At 36.9% G+C, this 27131-nt stretch overlaps 1 protein-coding gene and 1 non-coding gene across 2 annotated transcripts in view; both read right to left on the bottom strand.

The window, feature by feature from the left end:
* Nucleotides 1–27131, bottom strand: part of USP37 (ubiquitin specific peptidase 37) — a 75229-nt gene that overhangs the window by 30065 nt on the left and 18033 nt on the right. Inside the window, exons 6-11 of the mRNA XM_007451415.1 lie at nucleotides 22993–23090; nucleotides 21385–21469; nucleotides 15651–15812; nucleotides 10907–11038; nucleotides 10627–10750; nucleotides 4008–4198 (exon numbers count right to left, since the gene is read on the bottom strand). Coding sequence (XP_007451477.1) covers nucleotides 4008–4198; nucleotides 10627–10750; nucleotides 10907–11038; nucleotides 15651–15812; nucleotides 21385–21469; nucleotides 22993–23090 — 792 coding nt within the window. The remainder of the gene's footprint in view (nucleotides 1–4007; nucleotides 4199–10626; nucleotides 10751–10906; nucleotides 11039–15650; nucleotides 15813–21384; nucleotides 21470–22992; nucleotides 23091–27131) is intronic.
* Nucleotides 466–538, bottom strand: TRNAG-CCC (transfer RNA glycine (anticodon CCC)). The gene has a single exon. It is a non-coding gene; the product is annotated as a tRNA-Gly (tRNA).

Below are 27131 nucleotides of genomic sequence, written 5' to 3'. Positions count from 1 at the left end.
TTACTTCCAAAAGATAACTATTATCCTGACTTCCAACACAACAGTTGAGTTTTGGTTTTTTATCTAATCTGCCACTCTATGTCTTTTGATTGGAGCATGTAGTCCATTGACATTTAAGGTAATTATTGATAGATATGTATATATTGCCATTTTAAGCCTTATTTTCCAGTTGATTCTGTTTCTTCCTTGTTCCTTTCTTTTTCTTTTTGTGGCTTGATAATTTCCTTTTATTTTATGCTTGTGTTTTCTTCTTTTTGATTTTTGTGAATCTATTGTGTTTTTGATTTGTGGTCGCCCTGTTTTTTGAGTATGTTAACCCCTTCCTATATCTACTTGCTTTATTTATTTTATTTATTTATTTTAAAAAAATTTATTTATTGTGGCTGTGCCCAGTCTTAGTTGCAGCACACAAGATCTTCATTGTGGCATGTCAACTCTTAGTTGCAGCATGCATGTGGGATCTAGTTCCCCGACCAGGGATCGAACCTGGGCCCCCTGCACTGGGAGTGCAGAGTCTTACCCACTGGACCACCAGGGAAGTCCCTCTACTTGCTTTAGACTGATAGTCATACAGGCTCAAACACATTCTAAAAAATGGAATAGTCAGCCATAAAAAAAGAACGAAATAATGCTATTTGCAGCAACATGGATGCAACTAAAGATTATCATACTAATAAGTGAAGTAAGTCAGAAAGAGAAAGACAAATACCATATGATACCACTTATATGTGGAATCTAAAATATGACACAAATGAACCTATCTATGAAACAGAAACAGAATCACGGACATAGATAACAGACTGGTGGTTGCCAAGGGGGAGGGGGTTGGGGGGAAGGATAGTGTGGGAGGTTGGGGTTAGCAGATGTAAGCTACTATATATAGAATGGATAAACAACAAGGTCCCACTGTATTCAGCACAGGGGACGACAGTCAATATCCTATGATAAACCATAATGAAAAAGAAAATAAAAAAACAATGTATAACTGAATCACTTTGCTGTACAGCAGAAATTAACACAACACTGTAAAATAACTATACTTCAGTAAAAAAATATACAAACAGCTCATAAAGTTCAGTATCAAAAAAACAAACAAACAATCAAAAAATGGGCAGAAGATCTAAACAGACATTTCTCCAAAGAAGACACAAAGATGGCCAAAAGGCACATGAAAAGATGCTCAACATTGCTAATTACCAGAGAAATGCAAATCAAAACTACAATGAGGTATCACCTCACACTGGTCAGAATGGCCATCATCAAAAAGTCTACGAATAATAAATGCTGCAGGGGGTGTGGAGAAACAGGAACCCTCCTACACTATTTGTGGGAATGTAAACTGCTGCAGCCAGTATGCAGAACAGTATGCAGGTTCCTTAAAAAACTAAAAATAGGGCTACCATGTGATCTTGTGATCCCACTCCTGGCCATATATCCAGAGAAAACCATAATTCGAAAAGATACATGTACCCCAATGTTCACTGCAGCACTATTTACAATACCCAAGATATGGAAGCAACCTAAGTGTCCCCTGGCAGATGAATAAATAAAGATGTTGGGTATCTATACAATGGAATACTACTCAGCCATAAAAAAAGAACACCATTTGCAGCAATGTGGATGGACCTAGGTTTAATCATACCAAGTGAAGTAAGCCAGACAAAAACAAATATCATGTGATATCACTTATATGTGGAATCTAGAAGAAAAAAAAGATACAAATGAATTTATTTCTAAAACAGAAAGACTCACAGACACAAAAAACAAACTTATGGTTACCAAAGGGGAAAGGGGTGTGGGGGAAGGGATAAATTAGGAGGCTGGGATTAACATATACACACTACTATGTATAAAATAGATAACCAACAAGGACCTACTATATAGCACAGGGAACTATACCCAATATTATGTAATAATCTATAAGGAAAAAGAATCTGTAAAAGAATATACACATATAACTGAATCACTATGCTATATACCTGAAACTTACATGATACTGTAAATAACTATACTTCAATAAAAAATTTTTTAAAAAATAGTTGAGTTTTACCTTTTCTGAACCTTACATAAATGGAACCACACAGAATGTTTTCTTTTAACTAGCTTCTTTTGTTCAACATGATTATAAGATTCAACCATGCTTGTTGCAAATGGCTATAGCCCATTTTTCATTGTTGCCTAGTATTAAGCTGTATGAGCATGCCACAATTTTTCCATATTGATGGACATCTGGACTATTTCCAGTTTTTGACTAAATGAACAATGTGTCAAATTGAAAATACTATGTGTTCTCAGTAAACATGTGTAGGCAGCTCTGTTCCCTAGCAGAATTGTTTGGTCATTGGATACATTTTATAGAATTTCAGAAAATGGGCTCAGAGATCAAAACATCTTATTCAATTTACCTGGAAGCCAACTTCTTTCTTTTACTTAGTTTTAGTTGACTGTTTTTCATTTTGTCTGCATTATCAGCATTTTTAGTAATATTCATTTTCCTGTCCCAGTTCTCTATTGCAACAGTTGAAGACTAGGGACTGTAAGAATACATCTGTTCTTCATTAAATAAACATTATTGAGTGCCTCTCTCCTAGAATTCTAAGATGACCCTTGCCCTCCCTTGCCCTTCCTTGTATAATTCTATCTCCTTTGAGTGTGGGAGGACTGTGATTATGATGAGCTATTGCTCCCATGATGATGTTACTTTACATGGCAAAAGGGATTTTGCAGATACAATTAATGTTACTAATCTTAACTGTAAAGTTCATCAAAAAGGAGATTATCTGAATGGTTGAGGCCTCATTACATGAACTCTTTAAATCTGGGTCTAGAGGTCTCAAACAGAGGAAGTCACAGATTAGAAGTCAGAGACATGTACTGCTGGCCTGAAGAAAGCAAATAGCACTGTTGTGAACTTCCTATAGAGGCCACATGGCAAGAAACAATAGGCAACCTTTAGGAAATGAGTTGCCCCAGTCAACAGCTAACAAAAAAATGGGGACCTTAGTACTACAACTGAAAGGAACTAAATTCTGCTCACAACCTTAATGAGCTTAGAAGGGGACTCCAGCCAACACCTTGATTTCAGCTTTCTGATACCTGAGCAAAGAACTCAGCCATACCCTGCCTAGACTTCTGACCTACAGAACTGAGTTAAGTGGATGTTGTTTTAAGCTGCTAAGTTTGGGACAATTTGTTACGCATCACTGAATATGTATCCTCTATGCTGAAACTGTTCTCGGCACTGGGATTGTAGCAGAGAACAAACCAAGACAAAAATATGTCCCCTTATGAAGCTTTAATTATACTGGAGAAGAGATACAATAAAAATATATACATAAGTAAAATATATAGTATGCTAGGTAAGTGTTAAAGAAGAAAAAGAAAGTATAGAAGAGGGAAGCAAAAGATGAGAGTAGATGGCTGGAATTTTAGATATGGTAGCAAGAAAATGCCTCACTGAGCAAGTGATTTTTACATAAAGATATGGAGAAGGGAGGGCACTAGCCCTGTGGAGCCTCCTGTGGAGCCTGTGCTCCACAACAAGAGAAGCCACCGCAGTGAGAAACCTGTGCACCACGATGAAGAGCAGTCCCTGCTCGCCTCAACTAGAGAAAGCCCGCGAGCAGCAACAAAGATCCAACTCAACCAAAAATAAATAAATAAATTAATAATAATAATAAAAAAAAGGCGAACAAGTATTCTCGAAGAGCTTGATTTTCCACACAGTGATTAAAAGGAAAAAAACCACACACACAGTAACACACACTCAAAAAGCAGAGCAAAATTAACCATTTAGTCAGCACTAAAGCATTTGACAAACTAAGTTCACTTTAGTTCTCACCCCACCAAGCATTCTTATAGATGATAAAGACACTAAACAAAGATATTTATACTCATGTTTCCTCATGACACAGGAATGAAGATAAGAATTAAAACCTTCTAGAAGAGTTTTAGTCACTTGCTGTAAAGAATTAAAAGGGAAAAGAGTTCTATTAGAGACTACTTACGCTTTACAGATGATGGAGTGCTGAACTTCAAACTCCAAATTACTAATAACAGGGCAAGTGTATACTCTAGTAGCTGAAATATCTGGTGAATTTTCTTCTCCAGGAACAGGTTCAGTCTTCCAAGTTTTATTTAATTTTTCCATATCCTCTTTCAGCTGGTCTAAGCACTGACTTAAAAATTCATGAGCGTCCTAAGAAGGCATAATATCCTTAATAAGATCAAAACATTTCTTGTCACAACAATAGCTTATTAACACTGTGATCTATACGAGTAAAGCACTTACAAGTCAAAAACATGTGTGGAAAAAGGCCAGATTTACTCTAATGATTTTGCGGTACATATTTTGTGGAAACAAAACAACAAACGACATATTTTATATTCCTAAGTTAGATTAGCATGACTAATAAATGAATCACTCCTTCATTTGTGTTTTAAAAATAGAGTGATTTGGGTTTCCCTGGTGGTGCAGTGGTTGAGAGTCCACCTGCCGATGCAGGGGACATGGGTTCGTGCCCCGGTCCGGGAAGATCCCATGTGCTGCGGAGCTGCTGGGCCTGTGAGCCATGGCCGCTGGGCCTGCACGTCCAGAGCCTGTGCTCCGCAGCCGGAGAGGCCACAGCAGTGAGAGGCCCGCGTACCGCAAAAAATAAAATAAAATAAAATAAAATAAAATAGAGTGATTTTTCTAAAATAGCCTTTGTAGCTAAAATAGTCCAAGGTCCTACACTGGCAAACTACATCTATATTATTAACATGATAAAATACACAGAAGAGTCATACTGAACCTTAACAGAAGTCCTCAGGTTTTCCAACCTGTGATGAACACACATACACAAATCTCATTTTAAAATAAAATTGGGTAACATGCTAAAATCATTTCAATTTTCCCTATCTCTAAGGTGTTTAAAAACAATTGGACAAGCCTCTTAAATAGCTTCATCCACCAGAGAACAGAGAGCAGAAGCAAGAACTACAATCCTATAGCCTATGGAACAAAAACCACATTCACAGAAAGACAGACAAGATGAAAAGGCAGAGGGCTATGTACCAGATGAAAGAACAAGATAAAACCCCAGAAAAACAACTAAATGAAGTGGAGATAGGCAACCTTCCAGAAAAAGAATTCAGAATAATGATAGTGAAGATGATCCAGGACCTCGGAAAAAGAATGGAGGCAAAGATCGAGAAGATGCAAGAAATGTTTAACAAAGACCTAGAAGAATTAAAGAACAAACACCTAGAAGAATTAAAGAACAAACAAACAGAGATGAACAATACAATAACTGAAATGAAAAATAGACTATAAGGAATCAATAGCAGAATAACTGAGGCAGAAGAACGGATAAGTGACCTGGAAGACAGAATGGTAGAATTCACTGCTGCAGAACAGAATCAAGAAAAAAGAATGAAAAGAAATGAAGACAGCCTAAGAGACCTCTGGGACAACATTAAACGCAACAACATTTGCATTATAGGGGTCCAAGAAGGAGAAGAGACAGAGAAAGGACCTGAGAAAATATTTGAAGAGATTATAGTTGAAAACTTCCCTAACGTGGGAAAGGAAAGGAAATAGGCACCCAAGTCCAGGAAGTGCAGAGAGTCCCATACATGATAAACCCAAGGAGAAACACGCCGAGACACATAGTAATCAAATAGGCAAATATTAAAGACAAAGAAAAATTACTGAAAACACCAAGGGAAAAACAACAAATAACATACAAGGGATCTCCCATAAGGTTAACAGTTGATTTCTCAGCAGAAACTCTACAAGCCAGAAGGGAGTGGCATGATATACTTAAAGTGTCGAAAGGGAAGAACAACAACCAAGATTACTCTACCCGGCAAGGATTTCATTCAGATTCGATGGAGAAATCAAAAGCTTTACAGACAAGCAAAAGCTAAGAGAATTCAGCACCACCAAACCAGCTCTACAACAAATGCTAAAGGAACTTCTTGAAGTGGGAAACACAGAGAAAAGGACCTATAAAAACAAACCCAAAACAATTAAGAAAATGGTCACAGGAACATACATATCGATAATTACCTTAAACGTGAATGGATTAAATGCTCCAACCAAAAGACACAGGTTTGCTGAATGGATACAAAAACAAGACACACATATATGCTGTCTACACAAGACCCACTTCAGACCTAGGGACACATACAGACTGATTGAAAGTGAGGGGATGGAAAAAGATATTCCATGCAAATGAAAATCAAAAGAAAGCTGGAGTAGCAATACTCATATCAGATAAAATAGACTTTAAAATAAAGAATGGGGCTTCCCTGGTGGCGCAGTGGTTGAGAGTCCGCCTGCCGATGCAGGGGACGCGGGTTCGTGCCCCAGTCCGGGAGGATCCCACATGCCGCAGAGCAGCTGGGCCCGTGAGCCATGGCCGCTAGGCCTGCGCGTCCGGAGCCTGTGCTCCACAACGGGAGAGGCCACAACAGTGAGAGGCCCGCATACCGCAGAAAAAACAAAAAATAAATAAAATAAAATAAAGAATGTTACAAGAGACAAAGGAAGGACACTACGTAATGATCAAGGGATCAATCCAAGAAGAAGATATAACAATTATAAATATATATGCACCCAACATAGGAGCACCTCAATACATAAGGCAACTGCTAACAGCTATAAAAGGGGAAATCAACAGTAACACAATAATAGTGGGGGAGTTTTAACACCTCACTTACACCAATGGACAGATCATCCAAAAACAAAATTAATAAGGGCCACAAGCTTTAAATGACACAATAGATCAGATAGATTTAATTCATATTTATAGGACATTCCATCCAAAAACAGCAGATCACACTTTCTTCTCAAGTGCGCATAGAACATTCTCCAGGATAGATCACATCTTGGGTCACAAATCAAGCCTCAGTAAATTTAAGACAAGTGAATCATATCAAGCATCTTTTCTGACCACAACGCTATGAGATTAGAAATCAATTACAGGGAAAAAAACGTAAAAAACAAAAACACATGGAGATTAAACAATACATTACTAAATAACCAAGAGATCACTGAAAAAATCAAAGAGGAAATCAAAAAATACCTAGAGACAAATGACAATGAAAACACGACAATCCAAAACCTATGGGATGTGGCAAAAGCAGTTCTAAGAGGGAAGTTTATAGCTATACAAGCCTACCTCAAGAAACAACAAAAATCTCAAATAAACAATCTAACCTTACACCTAAAGGAACTAGAGAAAGAAGAGCAAACAAAACCCAAAGTTAGCAGAAGAAATCATAAAGATCAGAGCAGAAATAAATGAAATAGAAATAAAGAAAACAGCAGCAAAGATCAATAAAACTAAAAGCGGGTTCTTTGAGAAGATAAACAAAATTGATAAACCATTAGCCAGACTCATCAAGAAAAAGAGGGAGAGGACTCAAATCAATAAAATTAGAAATGAAAAAGGAGAAGTTACAACAGACACTGCAGAAATACAAAGCATCCTCAGAGACTACTACAAGCAACTCTATGCCAATAAAATGGACAACCTGGAAGAAATGGACAAATTCTTAGAAAGGTATAACCTTCCAAGACTGAACCAGGAAGAAATAGAAAATATGAACAGACCAATCACAAGTAATGAAACTGAAACTGTGATTAAAAATCTTCCAACAAATAAAAGTCCAGGACCAGATGGCTTCACAGGTGAATTCTATCAAACATTTAGAGAAGAGCTAACACCCATCCTTCTCAAACTCTTCCAAAAAATTGCAGAGGAAGGAACACTCCCAAACTCATTCTATGAGCCCACCATCACCCTGATACCAAAACCAGACAAAGATACTACAAAAAAAGAAAATTTCAGACCAATATCACTGATGAATACAGATGCAAAAATCCTCAACAAAATACTAGCAAACAGAAGCCAACAGCACATTAAAAGGATTATATACCATGATCAAGTGGGATTTATCCCAGGGATGCAAGGATTCTTCAATATAGGCAAATCAATCAATGTGATACACCATATTAATGAACTGAAGGAGAAAAACCATATGATCATCTTAATAGATGCAGAAAAGCTTGTGACAAAATTTAACACCCATTTATGATAAAAACTCTCCAGAAAGTGGGCATAGAGGGAACCTACCTCAACATAATAAAGGTCAAATTATGACAAACCCACAGCAAACATCATTCTCAATGGTGAAAAACTGAAAGCATTTCCTCTAAGATCAGGAACAAGACAAGGATGTCCACTCTCACCACTATTATTCAACATAGTTTTGGAAGTCCTAGCCATGGCAATCAGAGAAGAAAAAGAAATAAAAGGAATACAAATTGGAAAAGCAAAAGTAAAACTGTCACTCTTTGCAGATGACATGATACTAGATAGAGAATCCTGAAGATGCCACCAGAAAACTACTACAGCTAATAGAGTGAATTTGGGAAAGGTGCAGGATACAAAATTAATGCACAGAAATCTCTTGCATTCCTATACACTAATGATGAAAAATCTGAAAGAGAAATTAAGGAAGCACTCCCATTTACCACTGCAACAAAAAGAATAAAATACCTAAGAATAGGGCTTCCCTGGTGGCGCAACTGTTGAGAATCTGCCAGCCAATGCAGGGGACACGGGTTCGAGCCCTGGTCCGGGAAGATCCCACATGCAGTAGAGCAACTAAGCCCATGCGCCACAACTACTGAGCCTGTGCTCTAGAGCCTGTGAGTCGCAACTACTGAGACCTCATGCTGCAACTACTGAAGCCCGCGCTCCTAGAGCCCGTGCTCCACAACGAGAGAAGCCACCACAATAAGAAACCCGCACACTGCAACGAAGACCCAACACAGCCAAAAATAAATAAATAAAATAAATAAATTAAAAAACAAAACAAAACCTAGGAATAAACCTACCTAGGGAGACAAAAGACCTGTATGTAGAAAACTATAAGACACTGATGAAAGTTGTTAAAGTTGATACCAACAGATGGAGAGATATACCATGTTCTTGGACTGGAAGAATTAATATTGTGAAAATGACTATACTACCCAAAGCAATCTACAGATTCAATGCAATCCCTATCAAATTACCAATGGCATTTTTTACAGAGCTAGAACAAAAAATCTCAAAATGTGTATGGAGACAGAAAAGACCCCAAATAGCCAAAGCAGTCTTGAGGGAAAGAAACGGAGCTGGAGGAATCAGACTCCCTGACTTCAGACTATACTACAAAGCTACAGTAATCAAGACAATGTAGTACTGGCACAAAAACAGAAATATAGATCAATGGAACAAGATAGAAAGCCCAGACATAAACCCACACACCTATGGTCAACTAATCTATGACAAAGGGGGCAAGGATATACAATGGAGAAAAGACAGTCTCTTCAATAAATGGTGCTGGGAAAACTGGACAGCTACATGTAAAAAAATGAAATTAGAACACTCCCTAACACCATACACAAAAGTAAACTCAAAATGGATTAGAGACCTAAATGTAAGACCAGACACTATAAAACTCTTAGAGGAAAACCTAGGAAGAACACTCTTTTGACATAAATCACAGCAATGTCTTTTTTGATCCACCTCCTAGAGTAATGGAAATAAAAACAAAAATAAACAAATGGGACCTAATGAAACTTAAAAGCTTTTGCACAGCAAAGGAAACTGTAAACAAGACGAAAAGACAACCCTCAGAATGGGAGAAAATATTTGCCAACGAATCAACAGACAAAGGATTAATCTCCAAAATATATAAACAGCTCATGCAGCTCAATACTAAAAAAACAAACAACCCAATCCAAAAATAGGCAGAAGACCTAAAGAGACATTTCTACAAAGAAGACATAAAGATGGCCAGGAAGCATATGAAAAGCTGCTCAACATCCCTAATTATTAGAGAAATGCAAATCAAAACTACAATGAGGTACCACCTCACACCAGTTAGAATGGGCAGCATCAGAAAATCTACAAACAACAAATGCTGGAGAGCGTGTGGAGAAAAGGCAACCCTCTTGCACTGTTGGTGGGAATGTAAATTGATACAGCCACTATGGAGAACAGTATGGAGGTTCCTTAAAAAACTAAAAATAGAATTACCATACGACCCAGCAATCCCACCACTGGGCATATACCCAGAGAAAACCATAATTGAAAAAGACACAAGCACCCCAGTGTTCATTGCAGCACTATTTACAATAGCCAGGTCATGGAAGCAACCTAAATGCCCTTTGACAGACAAATGGATAAAGAAGATGTGGTACATATATACAATGGAATATTACTCAGCCATAAAAAGGAATGAAATTGGGTCATTTGTAGAGATGTGGATGGACCTAGAGACTGTCACACAGAGTGAAGTCAGAAAGAGAAAAACAAATATCATATATTAACGCATATATGTGGAACCTAGAAAAATGGTACAAATGAACCAGTTTACACAGAAATTGAGACACAGATGTAGAGAACAAACCTATGGACACCAAGGAGGGAAAGTGGCAGGGGGTGGGGGTGGTGGTGTGATGAATTGGGAGATTGGGATTGACATGTATAAAATGGATGACTAATAAGAACCTGCTGTATAAAAAAATAAATAAAATTCAAAAATCAAAAAAAAGAAATAGAAAAAATAAAAACAATTAGTACTCACATTCTGCATATAACCAGAGAATCTCTCTGCTGTAGCTGAAATGGCATTTTTAACCTTCCTGAGTAAATCTTTTTTCGTCTCTGAATTACAGATATCTTTTTTAACAAGCAAGTGTGCAAAGCGCCTGGTAAAAGAGACAAATTTAGCAGGTTTTACAAAACTCTGGATGGTATTATCTTTTAAGGACTGCTAACAATGGCACATAAAAATTTAAGTGTCTAATACTCCATTATTCTATAATAAATAAGGCAAAAATGTTAGTAAGTACATAACAAGTTACCTGATAAGTGCGTTGAGTGGAATTTTCTTCCATGGGATACCTTGCTTGAGCAAGTCATTTGCAAATGATTGGAGTGAAAACAGAGACTGTAAAATAGCATTCATATAGCAGGTATTTCCCAAATTGGAGAAGCTGAAAATGAAAGAAATAGTACTTTTGAAGACAACAGTAGTTCCTGAAGTACGTTCACCTGAGCAGGGGTTCGCCACTATAGCATGCATCAGAATCACCTGGAGGGTTTGTTAAAATACATATTGCTGGGCCCCAACTCCAGAGTTTCTGATTCTGTAGGTCTGGACAGGGAAGGTGCAAAAAATGTGCACTTCTAACAGGATCCCAGTTGATGCTGATGCAGTATAACATTAATATAACTTAGTTTCATCTCAAGGAAAATTATACATTTTCAAATGAATGCTAAAAAGGACGGGGGACTTACCCAGAATATATATATGCTTAATGGGTACCGCCAAACATTATTCTAAAGTACATATTTAAAAAAAACTTTTGTTTGGAAATATTCTCAAACTTTCAGAAAAGTTGCACAGAATAATATTCTTTACCTAGATTCACCAATTGTTAACCCTTTTGTACTCTGTGCTTTATCATTTAACACCTCTCTCTCTATATTTTTCCTGAACCATCTGAAAATAGATCATACCCATTTAGTTCTAAATACTTCAGGGTATATTTCAAAAGAACGAGAACATTCTCTTATATAACCAGAGTACAGTTACAAGCATTATAAAATTTAATGCTAACATAATACTCTTATCTAATATACCTTCTTTAATCCAATTTTGTCAATTGACCCCATGTTTCTTCACAGCATTTTTTTCTCCTTAAGCACAAGATTCAGTCCAGGATAACATAATGCATTTAGTTTTCATGTCTCTTTAGTTTTCTTCAATCTGGAATAATTCTTACACTTGGACTCAACTCTGTCATGTTGTTATAATTTTACTTATCTATTTGGTGTGTTTTAGAAATATTTCTTTTGGTTTTAAGAAAGGATTTTTTTAAAGTGGTTATATCTGTATTTGTACTTTTTTATAGTGCTCATAACCCTTGTTTTTTAAGCTTTTTTTTTTTTTTTTACTATCTAGTCTGTCCATTTTAAATAGTACTCTTCCCTGTAACCAGTAAATAGCCCCTTCCCTGTAACCAGTGCTGCAAACAACCAAGATCCAGACCTATATTCAATATTTAGAAACTTAGTATTTGAATTTCTCTTTCTGAGAGTGATTTTTTCTGTGCTTCATCTAAGTCTTTTACTCCTATATATTCTTTTTTCATGAAATCTCTTAAGCCTCTTGTCCCTGACTCTCAGCACCCACAGGCTTAAAGCAGTGGGAAACAGGAACACTGCTAGAATCTGCTTTGCTTCTCTACTTAGAAAGTAGTTTAAAGGTGATGGTATTGTCTCCTAGAATGCTAAAGGTTATATGTGTTTTTCTTTGAACTCCTCATACTTTTTATGTTTTGTGGGGTATTTGTGAGGAATACTGGAATTAGGTAGCCTCCATTAACCTCTAGACTTGGCAGTTCTCTACTCGGTATTTTTGTTTATTTGTTTGTTTTTTAAGGAGTCCTTAGTCCTGGGTATTTAGCCTACTTGAAATATTGCACTCAAATTCCTGCAAGACGTCTGAAAAAAGGAAAGTTGGGTACAGGTAGTATACAGAAATTAAAGAAACACTGGAGGTAGAGAGGAAGCCTGGAGCACCAAGGGTAACTCAAGGATATCAAAGGACTCAGAAGGATATGAATGACAGAGACCAAAAGTACACTATAAAATACATAGGAGGAGGCACTAAGAAGATGAGCCAAGTAAGATTAAGGTACATAGAAATAAGATATGGATAAAAAATGGTCACAAAATAGGACAGACTAATATAAAAACGTTGTCTGGTAAGGAAGCAGCAAGATAATAATTTGAGGCAGAACAATTAGAATGAAGAAGAAAGGAAATTAAGAATTAAACTGGAAGGTAAATATTTTAGAAGACAAAGCAAAAAAGAAGAGGCTCGGAGAAGAAAAGTAAGTAGAGAAGAAAGTAAAATGTTTTCACTACAAGTTTTATGTTTTTCTCTGCTAAAATATGAGGCAAATAAACTACTATGGATAAACCAAACTGGCAGACACCAGTCACTCAAGTAAAAAGGTAATCCGAAAGCTGGGGAAAAACAGTAATCTGAGTGAGATTAAAAACAAAAAAGCTGGTAGGTTTTGGGAAAGCAATGTGGTAAGAGTAATCAAAAATTTCAAAGTGCCTCTCTTAGTTTTAACAATTCTATTTCCAAGAATTTTTCCTATAGAAAAGTTCTAACAAATATTAAAAACACGTGTATAAAAATGTTCATTTTAACCTGGATTATAACTGGAAAAAAGGGGAATCTAAATGCACACTAACATGGTTAAAGATTATGTACTAGCATAAGAGGATGCCCATAATTAATGTGGGGTAGAAAGAAATCAGGGAACAGAGAAGTAATACAGCATAGTGATTAAGAATGCAAGTGAACATGGTGATCATTTTGAAATGTACAGAAATACTGAATCACTATGTTGTGCACCAGTAGTAACATAGTGTTGTAGGTCACTTATACTTCAAAAACAAATAAATAAACAAACAAACTCAAAGAAAAGATCAGATTTGTGGTTACTGGATGTGGGGAGTAGGGGAAGGGAGAACTGGATGAATGTGGTGAAAAGGTACAAACTTCCAGTTATCAGATAAATAATTACTAGGAATATAATGTACAACATGATTAATATAATTAACACTGCTATATGTTATATAGGAGAGTTGTTAAGAGAGTAAATCCTAAGAGTTCTCAAGGATTCTTGAAAAAGGAAAAAATATTTTTTCTAGGGAACTCTCCTACACTGTTGGTGGGAATGTAAATTGGTGCAGCCACTGTGAAAAACAGTATGGAGGTTCCTCAGAAAACTAGAAATAGAATTACCATATGATCCAACAATCCCAATCCTGGGCATATATCCAGACAAAACTATAATTCAAAAAGATACATGAACCCCTATGTTCATAGCAGCACTATTCACAACAGGCAAGACATGGAAACAACCTAAATGTCCATCGACAGATAAATGGATAAAGAAGATGTGGTATATATACACAATGGAATATTACTCGGCCATAAAAAGAATGAAATAATGCCATATGCAGCAACATGGATGCAACTAGATATTACCATACTAACTGAAGTAAGTCAGAAAGAGAAAGACCAATACCATATGATATCACTTATATGAGGAATCTAAAATATGACACAAATGAACCTATCTATGAAACAGAAACAGAACCACAGACACAGATAACAGACTGGTGGTTGCCAAGGGAAAGGGGGTGAAAGAGTGGGAGATTGGGGTTAGCAGATGTAAGCTATTATATATAGAATGGATAAACAAGGTCCTACTGTATAGCACAGACAAGTATATTCAAGAGCCTATGATAGTATGATAGGACTTCCCTGGTGGCGCAGTGATTAAGAATCCACCTGCCAATGCAGGGGACATGGGTTCGAGCCCTGGTCCGGGAAGAACCCACATGCCATGGAGCAACTAAGCCCGTGTGCCACAACTACTGAGCTTGTGCTCTAGAGCCCGCAAGCCACAACTACTGAACCTATGTGCCACAACTACTGAAGCCCGCACGCCTAGAGCCCATGCTCCACATCAAGAAAAGCCACTGCAATGACAAGCCTGTGCACCTCAATGAAGAGTAGCCCCCCGCTCACCGCAACTAGAGAAAGCCCACGTGCAGCAACGAAGACCCAACACAGCCAAAAATAAATAAATTAAATAAATTAAAAAAAAATAGCCTATGATAAACCATCATGGAAAAGATTAAAAACAACAATGTATATATATATATATATGTATAACTGAATCACTTTGCTGTATAGCAGAAATTAACACATTGTAAATCAACACTTCAATTAAAAAAATATTTTTTCTTTTTCTTTTGGTTTATATCTATATAAGATGATGGATATTCACTAAACTTATTGTGGTAATCATTTCATGATGTATGTAAGTCAAATCGTTATGCTGTACAATTTAAACTTACACAGTGCTGTACATCAATTATATCTCAATAAAATTGGAAGGAAAAAAATACAAGTGCAGTCCAACTGCCTAGATTTACTACTGCTGTACTACAACACCTCAAGTAAGTTAATTAACTTCTCTAAGCCTTAGTTACGTCATCTATAAAAACAGATTTTTTAATACGTCTAGCTCAGAGAGCTATTGCGAAGATTTAAAGAAAAAAATTCATTTAAATGCTTAGCACAGTCTCTGGCACATAACAAACACTTTAGATAAAGCTGCTATTATTATTATAGTTATTATACCATGGTCTCATTTTTGGGTGTTTAATAAGAATATAAGCATGAAGGGGCTGGGAAGGATATAAATAAAACTAATGTTGAAGTATCTCAGGAGATGACGTGTATGGGATTTAAGAATATGCACTTTCTGCTTTATGACAAATGTTTATATATATATATATATATATATGCATATATATTTTTCCAAAGTTTGAAAATTAGAGGCCAGATAATGGACTGAATTTTATCGATGTGATAAATCTTTAATAAGTGAGCAAATATTTGAGAACTAAAATTAATATGACTCCTTTAATTATTTTTTTATACCAAGTAAAACATACTTCAGCTGAATCACTTTATAAAAAGAAAGCAAAATAAAAGAATTTACCTACCCCTGCAGTTGCTGCTGTTGGTGAGAGGAAAGGGGCACTCTTGGTTTGTTCCAGCCGGTGTAATCCTGGTTACACCTCAGTTTTTTAACAGAAAGAGGAGCTGGCTGAGGAAGAAATCCCAAACTTCTTTTGGCAGAGGGAGTTTGGCTTGAAATATTAGTCCTATAAAAAAGAAAAAATGAAGAAGCATAACAATTTTGAATGTTACTTTTTTCCCCTAGTAGATTCAGAGAAGTCAAGGTCTAGGGGAAAAAAATCCTAAATTTGAGGAAATATCAGTAATAATGATCACTTGGAAGAAAATTTCACAAATGTAAATCAGCAAATCTGTTGATAGGGAGCTGAAGGCATAATACTGTACCTACATAACCTATAATCAAAATAATCCAAGTTAATAGCTTGAGAAAAGCCATAAATAGCTTTACTTCTTTATTCACTTTTATCCACTTAATGACTATCATACATTAGTTTACCTAGTCTTGAAAACATTTAGGCAGTGAACTTTTTCCACTGTTAGACAACAAATATTCTTACCCAATCTTCTTGAGAACTTACTCTAATTTATATGCTTAGCAGTGAAAATGGTAGGAGTATTTTCATTTCAAGTTTTCCTAGATAGTGACTGTTTCCCAAAAAGGCTGTACTAATTTATATTTCCATCAGTAGTGAATTTCCCTTTCTTTACATGGTCTCCATTACATTATTATCACTCTAATGAGTGAAACATGATCTCATTGTTATTTTGTTTTATATTTTCCTGATTACTACCACAGTTGAACGTATCAATCTTTTCTTTATGGTTTCAATTTCTGTGTCTTGCTTAAGAATCACTCTGTAGGGACGTTCCTGGTGGCGAGTGGACAAGAATCTGCCTTCCAATGCAGGGGACATGGGTTCGAGCCCTGGTCCATGAAGATCCCACATGCCGTGGAGCAACTAAGCCCGTGCACCACAACTACTGAGCCTGCGAGCCACAACTACTGAGCCCACGTGCCACAACTACTGAAGCCCACACGTCTAAAGCCCATGCTCCGCAACAAGAGAAGCCATCGCAATGAGAAGCCTGCACACCGCAACTAAGAGTAGCCCCCGCTCGCCGCAACTAGAGAAAGCCCGCACACAGCAACGAAGACCCATTGCAGCCAAAAATAAATGAATAAATTTTTTAAAAAAAGGAATCATTCTGTAATGTAAGGTCAGAGAAATGTTTTCCTATATTATCTTTTAAAAGTTTAAAATCTTGTTTTCCCTCCTACTCAGGTCTTCAAGCTGTTTTGGACATTTACTTTTTGCATCTTGTAAAGCAGGAATTAGGATTTACTTTTTTATAAGGAAAAACCAATTGTCCCCAAACAACTTATTGTCTGCCTAGGCCATCTGTTAGCCAGTGTCTGGTTTTTACTCAAAAAAAAAAAAAAATTGTGAAATAGAATACAGAAAAGTATATAAAAATCAAATGTGTAACACTGTGGTACAGGATGTTGATACTGAGGGAAGTTTTGTGTGTGAGGGGGGATGGGGGTATTAGGTACACTTTGCACTTTCTGTTCAATTTTGCTGTGAACCTAAAACTGTTCTAGAAAGAAAAGTTTATTAATTAAAAATCAAGTGTGGAGCTTAACAATATTTTTATAAAGCAAACACATATGTAAACAACCATTAATGTCAAAAACCTCCAAGTATCCCTTCCCAGTCACAACCCCATTCCTCTACCCTAAAAGCTATCATTAGCTTTCTATCAGTTTTATTTCTTACTATGTACTCCTACATATTGTAGTTTGGACAATGAAAGGTATATCTGTTTTCATCCTTTCGCTTTCAACATTTCTCCATCTTTATACTGTAGTTGTCTTTTAAACAGCACATGGATTACTATTCTTCCTTTAAAATCCAGTCTTTCTCTTTAACTGAAACATTTAGTGTATTTATATTTAATGTCATTACTGATTTAGGTTAATAACTCAAAATCTTTGTCTACTAATTCTATCATATGTGTCATTTCTGAGTATTTATTAATTTTTCTCTTCTTATGAGTTGTATTTTCCTGTTTGTAAGCTTAGTAATATTTTCTTGGATGTCAGACATTGTGAATTTTATCTTGTGGGGTGCTGTGTATTTTTTATTTCTAGAAATATTCTCAAATTTTGTTCTGGGATGTGCTTAGGTTACCGGGAAACAGTTTGATCTTTTTCGATCTTGCTTTTAAGGTTTGTCATGTGGGAAAAGAGCAGCAATTCGTCTAGGGATAGTTTTTCCTCACTAATGGGGTGAGACCTTTCTTAGGCATTCAAATTGCTGCTATTAGGAACAGGAACTATGCCTGGCTTTATGTATACTCCAAGTATTATTCCCTTACATCCTTTTGGGTGGTTCTTTCCCTGGCCTTGACTAGTTTCCTCACCTGCATATGCTGCTCAGCACTCAAAATGAATACTCAAGGGGACACTCTGCAGACCTCTGCAATTCCTTCTCTGTGCAGCTTTCCCCTCTGGTACTCTGCTCGGTGAATTCTAGCTGCCCTTGGCCTCCCTGGACTCCTAGCTCCACTCCTTCAACTCAGGAAGAGCACAGGGCTGGCTCTGCATGGTTCCCCCTCCTTGTGTAGCAACCTGGAAACTTTGACTAGGAAGCAAGCTGAGGCAGTCATAAGCTTAATTTGTTTCCCATCTCTCAGGGATCACTGTCCTTCATTGACTCATGTCCAATGTCTCAAGATCCACTGTTTCATACAGTTTGCCCAGGTTCTTAGTTGTTTCATGAAGGAGGGTAATCTGGTCCCTGTTATTCCATCTTGGCCAGAAGTGGAAGTCATCTTTAACTTTTTAATATGTCTATGTTAACTGTGGCCTCCTCTCAAACAAAAAATGAACTTAAAAATGTTTTAATTTCCCTCTACTTTTCTCCACTCCTTTATTTCTTCTTATTGTGTAATATTTTATTAATTTTTTTGTTTTTAATTCTATCATCATTTTATAAAAACTATCAAAATGTATTTAGATGCATAGAATAAGCCTGGAAGGATATTAGTAACAGTAGTAGCCTCTTGAAAGAAAATGAACAAGTAGGAGTTAGGAGAGATTTATTTTTCACTGTATGCACCCTGAAACTTTTGAAGTTTCTACCATACGCCCTTATTACTTATACAAAAGAATTTTAAAGGTATTTAATTTTTAAATATGCTTAACATTTTTTTTGCTCACTGACTTTTCTTACTTCTACTCCTTTTGTTCAGTTTTCTTCTTGCTAAATAAATCCTGTCTTTGTATATCTAAAAACAGCAATTTTTTACAAGTTGTTTTCATCTTTTTTTGTTTTGTTTTGTTTTTGTAGTATGTGGGCCTCTCACTGTTGTGGCCTCATCCCATTGCGGAGCACAGGCTCCGGATGCGCAGGCTCAGCGGCCATGGCTCACGGGCCCAGCTGCTCTGCGGCATGTGGGATCCTCCCGGATCAGGGCACGAACCCGTGTCCCCTGCATTGGCAGGCAGACTCGTAACCACTGCGCCACCAGGGAAGCCCTGTTTTCATCTTTTGAACTTAATAAACGTGTCGTTCTTTTTTCTTTTTTTTTGGCTGCACAGTGCAGCATGCGGAACTTCCCCGACCAGTGATCGAAATTGTGCCCCCTGCATTGGAAGCACGGAGTCTTTTTTTTTTTATTAATTAATTTACTTATTTTATTTTTGGCTGCCTTGAGTCTTCGTTGCTGCGTGCAGGCTTTCTCTAGTTGTGGCAAGCGGGGGCTACTCTTCATTGTGGTGCATCGGCTTCTCATTGCGGTGGCTTCTCTTGTTGCGGAGTGCGGGCTTCAGTAGTTGGAAGCAAGGAGTCTTAACCACTGGACCACCAGGGAAGTTCTGTCTGCATTCTTGAATTAAAATTTAGCTGGATATGGAATTCTTTGATATTATTACTCCAGTGTCTTCTGTTCCTATTGTTGTTGATGTCAGTTTTCCTTTTATAGATGATATTTTTCTTTCTCTTAGCTTTTAAAATGTCTTTACCCATCATCTTCTACAATATGGATTTTAAAAAAATATATTGGCTGTTTGGCATTTGTTGAGGCATTTCAATGTGGACTTCCATCATTTCCACCCATTCTTTCTTTGACAAATTCCTTGCCTTTATTCTCCTTAGTCTTTTTCTTTTTTATCCCAAAATGCTATTAAGACATGGAGGGTAGACCAAGGAGCCCAACATAATTCTCTTAATTTCATTTACATTTACCATCTCCTCTCTGTGCTACATCCCATGATCATGCATTTTTGATGTGTTTAGGAGCTGTATCAGTCTGGACCTCTAACCTGCATAGGACTTTATATCAAGGGTTCAGAATTCTTGCCCCTATGCAGGTAACACTACAGCAGATGCCAATCATTGCAATTCCCATTTTGGGGTATTTGCTCTCTGTTTAGGGACCATCAGGCAAGCAGCATATTTATGGTTCCAAACTCAGGTAGCTACACAGAAGTATTGCACCTTGGTTTACTAGCACAGAGAACAGTTCTAGATACCCAGCTTCACGTAGCTTCATATAAGAAACCAAATTCTAATCTGGGGTCATGTTCAGTTCCCAATCTCATGCTGGTTTTCAAGACCCAGCCCTAAATACTTGACTCCAGTCTGTGTTTTGTAAGTGCTTTATGGCTTCAGCCTTTACTCAGTATTAGTTTTCTCACCAATCTGGAAATTTTCACCTCATCCTTGAGTGCAGCTTTGCATTAAAAGAAATTTTTATTTCCTCAATCATTCCTAGGTGCAATGAATATGCTCATTCTATTATTTTGAGAAGAAATTTGTATTGTATTTAATAAATCACTTGAAAACCAAATTTAGGTTTTTTTTTTCCAACTTAGATTCCTTTAAGATTCTTCTAATAAGCAGAAATGTCAAGCTTCCTCTGCTTAAATTCAAATAACTTAGTTACCACTGCAGTCATAAAGTGCTTGACAGATACCACCCAAGGCTAAATATACCTAAATATACAATATCAAATTCTTTATTTCGTCTTAATCATTTAATACAAATAATCCAGATGTCGTTACCATTTTGAATTAAATTCTAGTAAAAAACAAAATATGACTTAATAGGTCATCATTACACATCGTATCTATTATACACCATTACCCTCACTTTTTATCATTATCATTGCCCCTCTGTGCAGCATTCCTTGATCACACCTCCTTGACAAGTGCTTAAGCAGCTGCCTTACACATTCATACCCAATAAACCTCGAAAAATTTAATCTATATCTCTAGAATCAGCAATTAAATTTCTGACTAGCCTTTTCCAGTTAAAGATACCCAATAATGTGAAACTTTTGCTTTTTAAAGAAAATGCCTTATCTTTTGGTAGTAGCTTAACAAATACACAGGCAACAAAGGCAATTTTAAAATGCCCCAAAGGACAGATCATATGTTCATCACTTGGAACAATGGAAAATACACTGGTCTAGTATCTGATCACACTGCCAGTCATAGCCTGTGGCCTCAGTACAAATCTTCCTACACATCAGTTTATTCTTGTGTTGAAAAACATAAAAAATAAGAGTTTGAACGAAAACATTTCTAGAGTAGTTTCTAACTAAAATGTCATGAATCTATAATTCTCATCAATTTTGTTATTTTAAATTAGGGTATTCATTTACAGCATAAGGCACAGCCCATCCCATTATTTAATATTCTGAAGAAGAAAGCTCTTCAAGTTCTTCACAAGGCATATAACCAATGCATACCTGTCTAGGTTAGTGCTGCCAGGAGAGTAGTCCTTGGATGCAGCTCTGCTACCATAAAAAGATGATGACTGCAAAGGTAAAAGCCCTAAAAAATGAACAGACACAGGAAACGTTTAATTCCTAAATCAACCACTCAAGTTCATTTAATAATAAAATTATGCATTGGGCCTGTTTATATTTAAACTTTTTTTCCCCTTCTTTTCATCAAAATAATACATATATACACATGTTAAAAGATCAAACACTGTGGAAAACATTATAACAGGTCATAAAAGAATACTCTCCAGCCCTAAAGCTCCACAAATTTTGCTTCCAATTTCTAACCATTTTTTGAAACTTAGTTTTTCTGATTTCCTCCATAACATTAAATAATGTTTATATAATTTCTTGATTTATTCATTTGTAAACAATATCAGCTGACTCCCTTTTTGAAAAATTAGAAATAATTTCTTATTTACATCACCCCTACTCTTGTTCTCCTCTCTCCAACCAATTACCAGTTGTGTTATTTATTTATTTATTTTTTGGCCGTGCCACGTGGCTTGCAGGATCTTAGTTCCATGACCAGGGATTGAACCTGGGCCCACGGCAGTAAAAGCGCCGAGTTCTAACCACCGGACTGCCAGGGAACTCCCCATCAGTTGTGTTATTTTAGTTCTACTGATTAACTTTGCAGCTTTAACACACTTAAACTTTCTACATTTTATTCCATGAACCTTTTTATCACTTGACCATTTACTTCCTTCTCTCTCTCCTCTTCTACATCAACTTTTGTAAGACGTACCTTAACTTCAACAGTATTAAGGATCATTACATCTTTAAGTATTCTGTTTTCTAACTATAGGTTGATTGCAAAAACTTAAAACCAATAAGTGTTTACATAATGTATTATTATTTCAGAGGTAAGAATTATATTAGAGATACTTCTCTCTGTAGGAGTCCAATGTTACAACTCTGAACCACTAAAAGGAGACGGTTCCTAGAGTCCTGATCAAATGAATTCTCGTAAACTCCCAAATTATCAAAATTATGCCGTATTTTAGCTTGCTTCAATTTAATTTCAAGTTGAACTCAGTATTCAAATCAATACCAGATACCTGAGTCTTTAAGGAGTTTAGAGGATCAGAGAGATATGTTAAGTAGGAAACACTAACAAAAAGTCAGGGACAGTCTAACTTTTAGTTTTTGTAAAAACAAGGAACAAGTGAACTTAAACAACTGCTTCAGGAAATAATTTCAAGATCTTCTGGAACTTCTAATAAGTAGCAACACTGATGAACTTTAATTTCAACCACTTTAACTCCCTGGATTCATTCCATGGTTCAGGTACTTTGACAATGAAATAATTTAATTCTAGGTAGTTAAACAGGGGAAAAGGCAAAGCTTAAATTCCTTGCAAGCAAAATAAAAATTCCCTTATAGTTCTAATATTTTAAAAAATATTTTAGCCAAGTACTAGATACAAATTGGTACCTGATAACTAGTACTGAATTACACAGTATTCCTGAATAATGTAGAGAAATATGCCCCAGTTTAGGTTTCTATTTCTAGTCTAATACAATCCATCATACAATAAATGAGTATCTTATAAAAAGACCAAATACTTACCTGATGTCCTATTCTCTTCTGACTGTTTCAAACTCAGCTGCTTCTCTCTACTGCTGGTTAAATACTTTCTTGAGGGATCTGTCATAGCCTTGTTGTTCCTACAGTTAATAATTTAATTCAAATATATATATGTATAAAGATACAATTCTTAATTTTAAATAGTTGTCATTAAAAATCTACATTTCAATTGCCGAATTCATTGATTTGCTTGGAAGTTAGGTTGCAAGGTGTCAAAGCCTTAAGCAAATAAGGATCATAAAAATAAGCTTTCATTACCTAGTCAAAAGCCAATTTAATCCATAACCCTGGTAATTAGGAAAAAATGAAGGAGTATTTTCTTTATACAAAAGTCAAACCAGAGACGGCAATATTATATAGGTTTTCTTAGCCAAAAGCAAGGCCAGATGAAATGATTCAGCTACTAAGACCAAAAGAATCAATTAAGAACTAAGCTAAAAAAATTAAAATTAAAAAACAATTTTAATAAATAAAATTTTTAAAAAAGTAAACTATTCAAGCTTGACACTGAATAGGTTTAAAAAGTAAAACAGGACTTCCCTGGTGGACAGTGGTGAGGAATCCGCCTGCCAACACAGGGGACATGGGTTCGATCCCTGGTCCAGGAAGATCCCACATGCCACAGAGCAACTAAGCCCGTGTGCCACAACTACTGAAGCCCACGTGCCTGGAGCCCATGCACACAAGAAAGAGCAGCCCCCGCTCAACACAACTATAGAAAGCCCACGCGCAGCAACGAAGACCCAACGCAGCCAAAACTAAATAAATAAATACATATATATATCCTATGATATCACTTATAGGCGTTATCTAACAACTGACACAAATGAACATACTTCCACAGAGAAAGACACTCACAGACTTAGAAAAAAAAACTGTGCTTATCTAAAATGAAAAATGGGGGAATGGATAAATTAAGACCAGGTTTACCATACGTGTACAAATACGTATTAAATACATATATCAAAAAGACAGACCATATAGTAAGGGAGGTCTACGGAACACTCCTCAATAATTTACATAGGAAGAGGATCTCTACATAAATATATATATAAATAAATACATATATATATATATATATATATATATATATATATATATAAGAAAAGTAAAACAAAATCCAAAATGTTCTTATAGTTTATGTAATTTGAAATACTATTTACTAAATGTCAACATTTCAATTCATAGTGATTAAACAATTTTAAGTTCATGAATACAAAATTAAAATTTCTTAAGCCCCCTTTCCCCCCTCTACTATTCCCAAATACCTGGACCTATATTAAGTAGAGTGGGTCCATTCAGAAACATGCTCATGCTTTGATTAAAAGTGCTAATTTTAGGAGAACCATCATGAATAAAGCCTGTAAGCAAACAATGTAGACGCTCCACCCAGATTCCCTCTGGCCCCATTTTTGTGTCCTCTCGTCCACACCAATTTAGGTATTTTTTGTTTGTTTTCAATTTTTTTTTATATTGGAGTATAGTTGATTAACAATGGTACATTACTTTCAGGTGTACTGCAAAGTGATTCAGTTATACATATACGCATATCTATTCTTTTTCAAGTTCTTCAATTTAGGGTTTTTTTTTTTTAATTTTTTGATAGCCTATACCTAGGGTTCTTCTTCACAGGATTGCCCTCAAGCTACTACAGAGACTTTGCCTGCATTCTCAGAGAGTCACAAGTAAGGTCAGGTGCTAAAGTACAGAAGCCCAGCTCCCTTGCCTTGGATTAGAACAGTTTTAAGGTGAAATTTATATAAGAGATTTTTCTCTCTGGGATTAGGATGAATCCTAACCTCTGCATTTTTCAGCTCAGAGATCAGATTTCTGTCTGAGATCACACGCATTCTTTGTTTCTTGCACTTCAATATCTTGCTTCCCGCACTCCCTTCCTGGGTATCCCCTGGGAATAATTGCTAAATAAATCACTTGCACACTACCCTCTATTTCAGTTTGTTTCTGGGGAACTTGATCTACAACTGTTAGTGCTAGAAGTGGGTCTAGGAAGCATACTCTCTAAGGACAGGATTCTGGAATTGGATCGATTGTTTGGCAATGGCAACAGAAATTCCATTCCTGGTGGTAAAATTTTTGGTATCCTATAGTGTTACACCACCAAGATTTTTCATATGTAGTGAACAACCTGGATAAAGTAGAAGAGAATATGGCTCATGCAATCTCTCCAGCATTTGAAAAATGTGGTAGAATGCACAATGGATCGTTAGGGTTACAGAAATGTTCTAAAACTGGATTATGCTGATAGTTGCACAACTCAATAAATTTACCAAAAATACAGAATTATACATTTAAGACAGGTGAATTTTATGGTGTGTAAACTGTACCTCAATAAAGCTGTTTAAAAAATGTCCCAAATTATTCCCTTCCTTGTACTCAAGTCCCCTATTAAGAAATGCAATCTATTTCCCCATCCCTTAATGAGGCTGACCTTGTGATTTCCTTTTCCCAAACGAATGTGACAGACATAACAGCACATAAGTCCTGATGCTAAGGCTAAAGGCACCCTGCAAATTTCCACTCATTCTCTTGGAACCCTACCACTGCTTTGTGAATAATTCCAGGTAACCTGCCAGGTGACAATCTCCCTCATCACCCCAAGCACTAGACAGCCAATGGCCAGTCATACAAGTGATGCCACCTTGGACCAGCCAACCCTTAGCCAACCTACCAACTGACCATGGATGCATGAGAAAATGAGAGAATCCAGCCACAACTGGCCAAGCCAGACCCAGATAAACAGAACCACTCAAGTGACCACTGACCCGTAAGCGATAATAGTTACTATTTTAAGTATCTTGTTATACAACACTAGATAGCTGATACAGTGATATGGGGTAAATGATAATCATAAAGACTATGGGTCATCAAGGGACTATGCAACCAGAGCAAGCCATCATGAGCTGGGTGCTATCATACCCACAAAGCTGTAAGATCAGGAAGTTACAGCAGTAATCCATCATAAAATGTGATTGGTATATCCAAGCAAATAGGAATAGATAATGAGAACAGACCTATGAGCATTCCGGTGACCAGCTGGAAGAAGAGAAAAAACCTGTGCCTGGTTCATGGATGGATCATCTTGGTACATTGGTACAAGCTGAAAATGAACTGTTGCTGCACTGTAGCCCCACTAAGGGACTGCCCCGGAACACAGGAGTAAGACAAAATCCCACATTGTGCAGAGTTTGAGAAATGCACCTCATTAACCACTTTGTGTGGAGAGAAAAGTGGGTCAATAGACCCCTGGATGGTGGCAAATGGTTTGGATGGATAGTCAGGGGCCTGGAAGGAATAAGATTGGAAGATCAGGGAGAAATGATTTATGGAAGAGGTTTATGGATAGTCATATAGAAGTATGTACAGGGCTTCCCTGGTGGCGCAGTGGTTGAGAGTCCACCTGCCGATGCAGGGGACACGGGTTCGTGCCCTGGTCCGGGAAGACCCCATATGCCACGGAGCGGCTGGGCCCGTGAGCCATGGCCGCTGGGTCTGTGCGTCCGGAGCCTGTGCTCCGCAGCGGGAGAGGCCACAGCGGTGAGAGGCCTGCGTACCGCAAAAAAAAAAAAAAAAAAAAGAAGTATGTACAAACGGTGAAGATCTGTTTCACATGTTAATGCTCACCAGAGAACTCTACTAAAGACACATTAAGTCTCTTAATGTCTTCACTTAAGAAACAATCATGCAGGGTAACTTGTCCAGTAGATGCCATTCAATCTCTGTACTCAGCCATCCGAGTATTTCCACAAAAGGGCCCAAGAATAACAGCCATGGTGGCAGAGATAAAAGCTCTGAATGCACCCTACAATAGGGGCTCCCCTTCAATAAGGCTGGTTTAGCTACTGATGCTGCTGAATGTCCAACTGGTCAGCAGCAGAAGCTGATCCCCAGCCCATGACTGAGTACTATCCTTTAAGGAAATCAACCAGTCATTTGGCGATAAGTTGATTACATTAGACACCTTCCATCCCAGAAAGAGTAGCAATTAATTCTGGTTGGGATTGGCATATATTTTAGGTTTGCTTTTGCCTTTCCTGCCCACAGTGCCTTGGCTGCATTGCTATCTGAGGGCTCATAAGAGTATATGATTTATTAACATGAAA

The sequence above is a fragment of the Lipotes vexillifer genome, unplaced genomic scaffold (assembly GCF_000442215.2).
Source record: "Lipotes vexillifer unplaced genomic scaffold, Lipotes_vexillifer_v1.1 scaffold1145, whole genome shotgun sequence".
NCBI lineage: Eukaryota > Metazoa > Chordata > Mammalia > Artiodactyla > Lipotidae > Lipotes > Lipotes vexillifer.
The sequence above is the reverse complement of the archived record's forward strand: the minus strand, read 5'-3'. Positions and strand labels throughout refer to the sequence as shown.